At 34.3% G+C, this 10,211-nt stretch overlaps 1 protein-coding gene across 1 annotated transcript; it reads left to right on the forward strand.

Moving 5' to 3' along the window:
- The first annotated feature begins 8,871 nt into the window (after window positions 1-8,871).
- On the forward strand, window positions 8,872-9,633 carry LOC107963065 (fasciclin-like arabinogalactan protein 14). The gene has a single exon (XM_016899661.2). It carries the CDS (start codon window positions 8,872-8,874, stop codon window positions 9,631-9,633), a length of 762 nt encoding a protein of 253 aa, XP_016755150.1.
- The last annotated feature ends 578 nt before the right edge of the window (window positions 9,634-10,211 follow it).

The following is a 10,211-nucleotide window of genomic DNA, read 5'->3' on the forward strand; positions in this document are numbered from 1 at the left end:
TTTAACTCAATCTATTGAAATACAAGTAGGTTTAGTATGAAACTTACCTCATTTTTCAAGAATTTCTTTATTTCTTCTTCATTTCCATGCATATCTCATCTTCACCACTTTCCTTCCTTTTTCTTCTCATTTTCTCCACTTTCATCTACTATTTTCTTGCTTCTAAATTGATGAACATATTCTCTAGAATCTCTACTTCATCTTCTCTCTTTAATATTTAAGGAAATTTTCAAAAATTTTGGGTAAAAAGGTAGGTTTTCATGGCAAATGACTAAATTGTAAAGAAAAGAAAACTTCTTTTCTCATCCTTTCACTCACATCGGAAGGATGATCCATTTCCTTCATCCTTCCTCTATTTTTATACTACCATTTCTCTAAATAAAATAATAATAAATATCGAAGCAAAATATTAATAAAATAATATTTAACTAATTAATTAATTAAAAAAATTACCAAAATATCACCAACATCATCATTACATTCTAAAACTTTCCCTCTTGCTAATTGACCATTTTTCCTTTTACGATTTTTCAAAATTTCATCCTTGAATCATCACTTAATTTTGTAAACTTGTGATTTAGTCCCTCACAATTCTTCACCTATTCAATTTGGTCCCTGCATGCCAATTTACTCCTTCAACTTCGTCATTTTTACACTTCGATCCACTAAATTTTGAATATTTACACTTGAGCCAAAAACTTTCCACATTTTTACAATTTAGCCTTTACTTTAAATCAATATACTAAAACCTACTTTTTAATCATCATCATCATCATCATCATCATCATCATCATCATCATCATCATCATCATCATCGTTATTATTATTATTATTATTATTATTATTATTATTATTATTATTTTAATACTCCTCAATATTCTCTTTTATCCGCTTTATATAATTTTCTCATTTAACCGAAAAATTATTTATACATTATTTAATTTATTACTACTTTTATTATATATCAATTTTAGGGATGTTACATTTATGCTTATGCCGTAGAACTTTTTTCGTATTTGCAATTTAGTCTCTTCCTTAATATATCATGTCATGCTTCTTGATTTAACTCTCTTTTGATATATTGTAACTTTCATTTTCTTTGATCTTATACCTTATTTCGCTTATATTTTATTTCATATTATTTACAACCAAGGTGGTTTTAAGGATGTTACAAGCCTCCAAACTTGTCGATTGATCAAAGTTAAGGTAAAGAGCCGCAGATCTCTAAAATTGATTCTTATCATGCCCTTAAGAAGGAAAAGGTTATCCAACGCGAGCATGGCCCAACCACGACCCTTCTCCTTGCTTGTCCACCACTATTGACGGTTTTTTGAGGTCATCTCCTCCATCGTTCCCTTAGGAGTGAGAAAAATAGACATAACATAAGTAGGTAGTGATTGTATGATAGATTTGATAAAAATCTCTTTACCACCATAGGAAAGTAAACGCTTAGACCAACTATTAATCCTGTTAGAAAATCGATCAAGGATATGCTTAAAAGCCCCTTTCTTTTGCTTGCCAATAAACAAAAGGAGCCCAAGGTAATGATCCAGATTCTCAACCACTCGCATCCCAAGCATGTCACCAAAAACTTCTGATTCCCTGGGGATTTGAGCTAAACCATACCATGGATTTAGAAAGGTTAATTTTTTGCTCAGAAACACGCTCAAATTATCTAAAAATATTAACAATAGTGTCGACTTGCTTGTTCTTATTCTTGACAAAGAGCAACATGTCATCAGCAAAAAATAAGTGATTAATCCTAGGGACATTCTGACTCCCCCTAATACCATGAATATTCCCGCAAGCTTGAGTATCACAAAGCAAACGAGATATAACCTCCATCCAAAAAAGGAAAAGATAAAGCAAAAAAGGGTCCCCTTAACGGAGGTTACGCTCTGGGATAATCTCCTTGGACAGAGTCATATTGCACTTGATAACATATTTAACTGAATGGACACAATGCATAATCAATTCCACCCAACCATAAGCAAAATCCATCCGAAGCATAACATTTTCAAGGAAGTCTCACTCTACCCTGTCATAGGTTTTACTCATGTCAAGTTTGATCACCAAACCCTTATTAGGCCCATTTTTGGAACTCTATAAGTAATACACAAGCTCGTGAGAAATCAAGACATTATCATGAATCATACAACCTGAGACATACACGCTCTGATTAGGGATAATGCAAGAGTGAAGGACCGTCTTGAGTATGTTGGCTAAAACTTTAGAAATGATTTTGAAAATGACCATAGAGAGGCTGATAGGCCGAAAGTTAGCCATGTCCCTAGGATCCTTAATTTTAGGAATAAGCATAACCACCGTGTCGTTGATCTCCTCAATATTTTCTTAACCTCTAAGACATCATGATAGAACTAGAGAACATCTTTACCAACCACATCCCAATTTTTCAAAAGAACAGACCGGACAGACCATCGATACCAGGGGCCTTACGGGGGGTCCATTTGAGCGAAAGCGTCCATAATTTCCTTATTAGTAAAACAGCCCAACAGGCCTCATTCATTTATGAGAAGATACACCTTCTAACATGATTTATAACCCTCTCGTCATTCAGCCTCAGACTTAAACAAGTCATTGAAATAATTCCAAGTCACCTTACTAACGTTTGTCGTCCCCTTGACCCAATTGCCATCCATATCAGAAATACCTTCGATCTTATTCTTCTTAAATCTATCTGTCGCACGAACATGAAAAAATCGAGCATTTCTGTCCCCCTCCTTAAGTCGAGCGATACGAGACTCTAAGCGTAATAAGATTCTTCTTCGGAATAAAGGCAACCTAACTCTGAATGACTGGTTCTGAGCAACTCAGTATTCGACATCACATTAGGCTCGTCAATGAGTTTATCAATCCTCTTAATCAGACGATGCATGCGACTCTTCAACCTATTAAACCGAGCATGATGCTAACGACCAAGACTCGAACAGATTTTATCAAGGCACTCAATGAAAGTACAATTATTTTTGTTAACATCCCAAAATCTTCTGACAAGATTTTTAGCGTCTCTATCTTTGGCCCAACAAGCCTTGAATTTAAAGAGCAACCTAGAGTCCTTAAAATCATTATTGGGCTTACGACCTACTGAATCAAGGAGAATAGTGTCATGATCCGAACAACTTTGTCTCACAACCTTAGTAGAAAGGAAAGGTATTTTCTCCACCCCGAAGTCGAGACCATGAATCTATCCAAACGCTATTTGACAAAATCAGATCCGTCCCTATTGTTGGACCACGTAAATCAAACTTTATCTGTTTCAATATCAATCAAAGCCAGCCTGTCAAGAACTTTTCCAAACTCTTCCACGCCAACCTTCTCCCCATCATTCAAAATGGCATTAAAGTCCCCACGATGATCCAATCATCATGAATCAAACTGTCCACTCTTCTCAAAAATTCCCACGACTGGTCACGATTATTTAGGTCAGAAAAACCATAAAAACCCATGAAATGGAAACAATCCATCCCCTTAATAGAAACCAAAGAATCAATATGGTGGTTAGAGAAATTCTTTATAATAACCTTAGTCTCATTTTTCCAAAGGAGAGCCAAACCCCCTCGGCGCCCTCAAGGTCAACCGTAAAACACCCATCCATGTTGCATTTGATCCTAACATACTCCAACTCACAAGCCTTAGCTTTAGTCTCGCTCAAGAAGATAATAAAGAATCTAAAAGCTATCATAATGAGCGCTACAAAAGACTTTTAATAACAATAAGTTGTTTCAAATCACAAACTGTCGCAAGGTTTCTAAGCCTATGATAGTTCCATCAAAGAATTTTCATGGTTCTCGGCGGGGCTGATCACCAGCCATTGCCTTGAATGGTGAAGCACCATCCGAGAGTTTCCTCTTTACCATACGAACCAAACTCTCTAAATTTCCCTTGCCATTACACCCCTTAATTTTCTTACGCTTACTTCTTATACGATTCTCTCTTTCTTTGAGAATCCCCCTTGGTCTTCTATCATTTAACGAGCTAGAATCCAAAACCTCTTCACCCACCCTTAGCTTACCTTTCCCTTTTTCAACCTCATATTCTTCCTCCCCAATCCATCCCCGCTTCTTATCATCGATCTTACTAGCGACATCATTCCTTAAAATTTCAACTCCATTTGGCCAAATACCTCCGTAGCTATTTGACCGTCCTAATTTTACCCGTAACCAATTCCCAAATTTGAGGTTCGATTCATCCGATTCCACCTGAGACTGACATTGCTTAGTCTCATGTCTGATGTAGCCACATTTGTAGCAAAAAAATAGGGAGCCTTTCGTATTTGACCGTGCACAAGAGTTCTGTCCCATCTTACCCCCACCATTTTAACCACACATCGAAGAGGTTTTTAAATATTGATTTTGACTCTAATTCTTATGTATTCGATCCAACAACTGTCCTTGTCCCTCCAATCGATGGCCATTAATTCACCTAAGACAACACCAAGATCAACCACCACTTCCCGATCCAATAGTTCAAAAGGAATATTGTAGATTCAAATCCAAAAAGGGGTCAAATGGTAAAAAAATAAATTTTTCTGTTTAACTCGAATATAAATTACACAATTTAAGTTATCTGAAAATTCGAATAACAAAAGGTAGTTTTCGAATAACAAAAGGTAAAACTACGTCGTTTTGATAAATATTTACATTTTCTAAAGTTAAAAGTCAAAATCATTAAGTTTAAAGGCAAAACTAGGTTGTTTTGATAAATGTTAACCATTATATTATTTATGTAGTTAAATAATTTTGTACTTTGTTTACTAGTAAATAATCGATCCATGTAAACGCAACATTGAGTATAAATAATAAGATTCGTTAACTCGACTCGACTTGAGTCGAAATTTTTTGACTCGATTCGATCCAATTCGAAAAAAATTCAAATTGAGTTTGGTTGCTAAAATAGGATTCGTCAACTTAACTAACTTAAATTTTTTGACTCGATTCGACTCGATCGAATACCCACCCCTAGACATAACCCTACCAACAGCCCATGCTTCGTGTCCATTAAAGTCCAGGGACGACTTATTCAACCCAACCACCTGAGTAGCCTCTTCCTCCGAGAACATTAATTTAGCGAACAGCTTATTAATATCTTCAGCCATCAAACCCCTGAAAACAGCACTCAAGCAACCAGACAACCAAACACCCAGCCAACAAGCGAAAAACCAAAACCACCCAAGAACCAAGAAAAGCTGACACCCCAAGAGGAAACAAACGGCCCTCAAAACAAAGCTCTGTTACGAATAAGCCACCACCCTAGAAACTAAAGCAACAACCACGGAAACAAAACAAAAAAAAAAAAATAGATACCGCTGGCACTTGACCCATAACCAAGGAAAATAAGTCGTAAGACAAGCCAAAATTCAAAAGACCCAGATCAAATTCAAAAAGCAATATCAAGAAAGATGAAAAAATAATAATAACCAAAAAAACAAAGCGATAAAGAAGAAGAACAAAAATCCCAATTTAAACAGTCCATTTATAACCTAGAAAAGGCAAACTAAAACCGAAAGAAAAAAAATAAAACAGGAGCACCTTCGCCTTCCAACTTGGGACAACACCAAACTGGAACTTACAGCAGAAGACGCAAGTTTCAGGAGAAACTCCATGCCCAGGCACGTAACAAGCTCGGATCAGGAAGATACTCCAGTGCGAGCCAAACCAAGAAGGAAAAACGAAAGAGATCGAAACAAGGACATATTTATCTTCAGAATTACCCCAATGAACAGCCACCCATAAAAGCAGAACCCAAACAGAGAAAATTCGGAAACAAAAAATCAAGAAAGAAATAAGCACAAAAATGAATCAGGATAAAAAGGAATAAAAAAAATAAGGGGAAAAGAACAAAGTAAAACAAAAGGAGATGCGAGAAGATTCTACCTGAATTGTAGAGAAAAAACAGAAAACGAATATTAAAATACTACAGTAACAGATCATTAACAATTGGACTACTTAAAGAAACGTGAAAAATATCGAGGATTGAAAGAAATGCATGAAACATGCATAAAGAAAGATACGTAAAACCATGCAGAAAAAAAAGAAACAAGCATGCAAAACAATAAAAGAGAGAAAAGGACAAAAATCACCGCTTAAGGTTGTCACTGCCTAAAAGCAGGAGTCGAAACTTGGCAAACCACGCACCCTTTCCATGCACAAAGCGACAAGAATCACCGAAAGTGGAAGGAGCAGAACCCCACCACCGCAAAAACACAAAAACGCAGGGGAATCCGAAGAAGACCACGGACCTCTACCTCACCGTCCAATTGTCCATAAAAGAACAAAGACGGACCGAAGAACCGAAAAATGAAACAAGAACGAAAATCGCTAAAATCTTGGAGAAAATTCAACTCGCGCTACCAATCGCCTCCTTCAGCAGGACTAAATGTCTTTTGTAAGCATTTGGGAAACAGTAGAGCAGCTTCCTCGGTCGTAGCGACTACTACTCCTTCAGTGGCAGCGTTTTCCTCAAGCCTTCTCCGGACCAGACGAGGACGTCGGTGGTCAATAGATTGAGGAAGAAGCTGATGGATTTAATGGAAAATTTTAATAGTTTGAGAGAAAAAGTCATTATGTGCACTAAGACTGTTTTCGGTTTAAACTTTATTTTAAAATATCTTTTCTATCACCACAATACAATTATTATAGTGATTCGAAACTTCAAAAGCATGATGATAGGGGATTTATATACAAAGGACTAGTTTAGACGTTTAAAATTAGTGAGTATTATATGATATATATATTTATGATAAACCAATAATAATATTTTAATTTTTTTTAGGGAAATTAAATGCATTTGCTCCCTTTTAAAATCACAATCACATTATATCATTTAATAGTTCTAATATTGATTGTTATACAATATATCTATTTTAACGGAACCAAGAAAACTGTTAGTTGTAATGGTAAATCATATTGTATTTTTAAAATGAAGATGTAGGTCTGAACTTTGTAAATGAGACTATTAAAAGGGACAGTCATGAACTTCAAAAAGATTCGTCTCTATAAACCACAAAACGAACGTTGAAAGCTACCTTAATTAAAATAAATGTAAATTACAATGGTAGTCTTTCAAGTATTAGTAAGTTTCTTTCATGATCAATTAACTATTCGGTTTTTTGTATTTCGGTCGCCTATCATTCAAGGACCACTAAAAAATTGACCTGGTAGCTTTTAAAACATTTATAATAACAAATTTAACTCTTAACATTTATACATTGTGTCAATTTAATCTTGATTCTAAAAAATAGGCCCTCAATCTTTACACACTGTGTAATTTAATCCTTTTCCAGTTTTGTTTTGTTAGAGCGTGGGGATAAAAATAAACTTGTAAAAATTAACGAAGGCTTCAAAGCATGTATCAATGTCACTTGCTTTAAGATTCTATTCGCCCTCACCTATATTATGATGTGCGAAAGATTAGTTATTGACAAATAAACCTTGAGTATACAATGAAACCCAATGACTGCCTACGTTTTTCACTGATGAAAATAGTCCACTAAGCATTGAGTAGAGCATAACAAGGATATCAATTTTTATAAAGATTTTTTCTAATAATTCTTCATAGAATAATCTAGAAATATGAAAGATGGTAGGAGAATAGAAAGAAACTTTGTTTCTATTTTTTTTTGGGGGGTAAGTCATAAAAATAAAATTTTACTCCTATTTATAGAAGGTCTTATGTCTCATCATAGGGACATGAACTATCTAAATGGATAGTCATATCTTTAGCAACAAATATTATTATTCAATATATATCTACTTGAATAATTATGACTATTTGTTAATAATCAAGTGACATAACTTTTGAATTCAAGAGACATAACTCATCACATAGTGACAACTTTTGGTTGATAACTAAGTGAGATAACTTTTGGTTATTTATAACTTTTCATTTGCAACAATTGGAACATTATATATATTTTAAAAATGTTCCAACATATTTTTCTTTATAATCCTTTCTAACATTATTCATATGTTTGATTCAATGTAAAAAATAACAGCAATGAGAAATAAAACTATCCAAATTTTGAAAAATAGTCAATTCTAGTGTTTAAAAATGAAAAACCGCTCTGTTCAATACAACTATAAGTCTAACAACTTAAACAAAATTATTTTTTTTAATTTCGATTTGCTTCATTAATGACAATCAACTCAAGTTAACAAAAATAAATAATTATCATTGAGAAATCAAATTCTTAGTCATTTGATGTATAAAAAAACTAATGTATTCGAGGATTGTCTAGTTTAATAATAAATATTTTCTTAAAAATATTATTTTCTTTTATTTATAATTTACATATTGTGTATTAAATTATATTTTTATGTAAAAAAAATAAATTCAGATAATATATAAACATTGATGATTAAATTTTAAAAAATTAAGGCTGAATTTGATACCTTTAAACGTTGAAAGTTAAATTTACTATTATGTTATTTTTAAAAATTGTTATTAAATAAATTTAAATAATTAAATGATTATTTTATAGTAAAAAATAGCATATCAGTAGTTGGGTCAGCAGTGTAGTATAAAAAAGTAATAATAATAATAAGCTTCAACTATATTAAAGAATCGTCATCTAATAGGAGTGCTTAGAATTTACTAAATTTAGATTGTGAGGTATCAAACATGGTGGGGAGACTGGCATTTGGGCATTACCAACTGTAATGAACCCAAATGTCAGTGTTTGCTATCTTTGTTTGTTTGACCAAAACCGAAATCCCACTTTTCGGGCGAAATAAACTGAAACCTTGAAATATAGACTTCCACCTTGAATCCACATGTATTTATATAAATCCATAGTTGCACCCTTGTCTGAAGTACTAACAACCAACTTGGAATTCCTTAATTACATAAAAAATGTCTCCCATGTCTTCCCCAATTGATGCACTCTTCCTTACCTTTTTCCTTCTCTTATCAGCTGCCGATGCATTTAACATCACTAAGGTCCTTGGCTCCTTCTCAGATTACAGCACCTTCAACGACTTGCTGACTCAAACTGGTGTTGCGAGTGAGATCAACGACAAAAAAAGCGTCACTGTTCTTGTTGTTTCCAATTCTCAGATTTCAGGACTTTCTAGCCAACCGAAGGATACAATAAAAAAGATGCTGAGCATTCATGTGGTACTGGATTATTACGACAAAGCCAAGGTGGACAAGGTGCCATCTAAACCGTTGACTCTCACCACACTTTACCAGCAAAGTGGGAAAGCCCAAAACCAGCAAGGTTTCTTGACTATGACACGTGTGGGGAAACAAGTGTCATTTGGATCTGCTGCTCCGGGTTCTAGCCATGATTCTATCTTTGTTAAACAAGTTACGACTCAACCCTATGATATTTCAGTACTGGAAATCAGCAATGTTATAAATGTAGCCATAACTTCTTCCCCATCTTACGCTCCTAATGCTTCTCCTCCCAGGAAGGCTTTAGCACCTGGTCCCAACAAGTCCCCACTTGCATCCCCACCTAAAACTACCCGAAGCGACATACCAGCTGCTGATGCTCCTTCTACAATCACCGACTCTGATGCTCCTGATAATACTTCTGCTGCTTCTATAGCTTCTGCCTCTGCCATCCTTTTCATTTTCGCTTCGGCTTGCTTCATGCTTACCATGATTTGAGTGCATGAATTTTTGGTTAGCACTCACCCCACTATGATGGGATGTTCCCAAGTTTTCAAATGCTTATGAAATCAGACTTTTCTTTCTACTTTTTCTTTTGGTTGGAAAAAGAATGCTTCATAATCAACTCCAAAAGTTAGCCAAGTTTGGGTAAATTTAATCAATTACAATCTAACCAGAACAAGAAATGGATTAATTGCCGAATCTTGAGAAAAACCAAAACCTCGGATTAACTTCAGCAAGTGGGTCATTGTTTTAACCTGAAATTGGGTTCTCCTTAACAGACCTTAGCATTACAAAGAATAATGATATTAACTGGAATATATATATATATAGAGAGAGAGAGAGAGAGAAACAAAAACAAATATAAAAAAAATATTGGAAAATATTAAACCTTATGAAGAGAAACATGCTTAGTAAAATTTGTTAAGCTAGAAATTTATTCGATTTCCAATTTGCATAAAGAAAAATATGGACAAATAAAAGTGAAAATATAAAATTCTGAAGCATGTTTTATAAACTAGTTTACTAAAAAAAAAAGTTCATTTCCTATTTTATGGAAGTAGGCCACTTTAAAC

The sequence above is a fragment of the Gossypium hirsutum genome, chromosome A06, assembly GCF_007990345.1.
Source record: "Gossypium hirsutum isolate 1008001.06 chromosome A06, Gossypium_hirsutum_v2.1, whole genome shotgun sequence".
Lineage (NCBI taxonomy): Eukaryota > Viridiplantae > Streptophyta > Magnoliopsida > Malvales > Malvaceae > Gossypium > Gossypium hirsutum.

Bases quoted from the DNA above. Each gene is read 5' to 3' on its own strand.
- LOC107963065 (XM_016899661.2), top strand. From the start codon at position 8,872: ATGTCTCCCATGTCTTCCCCAATTGATGCACTCTTCCTTACCTTTTTC.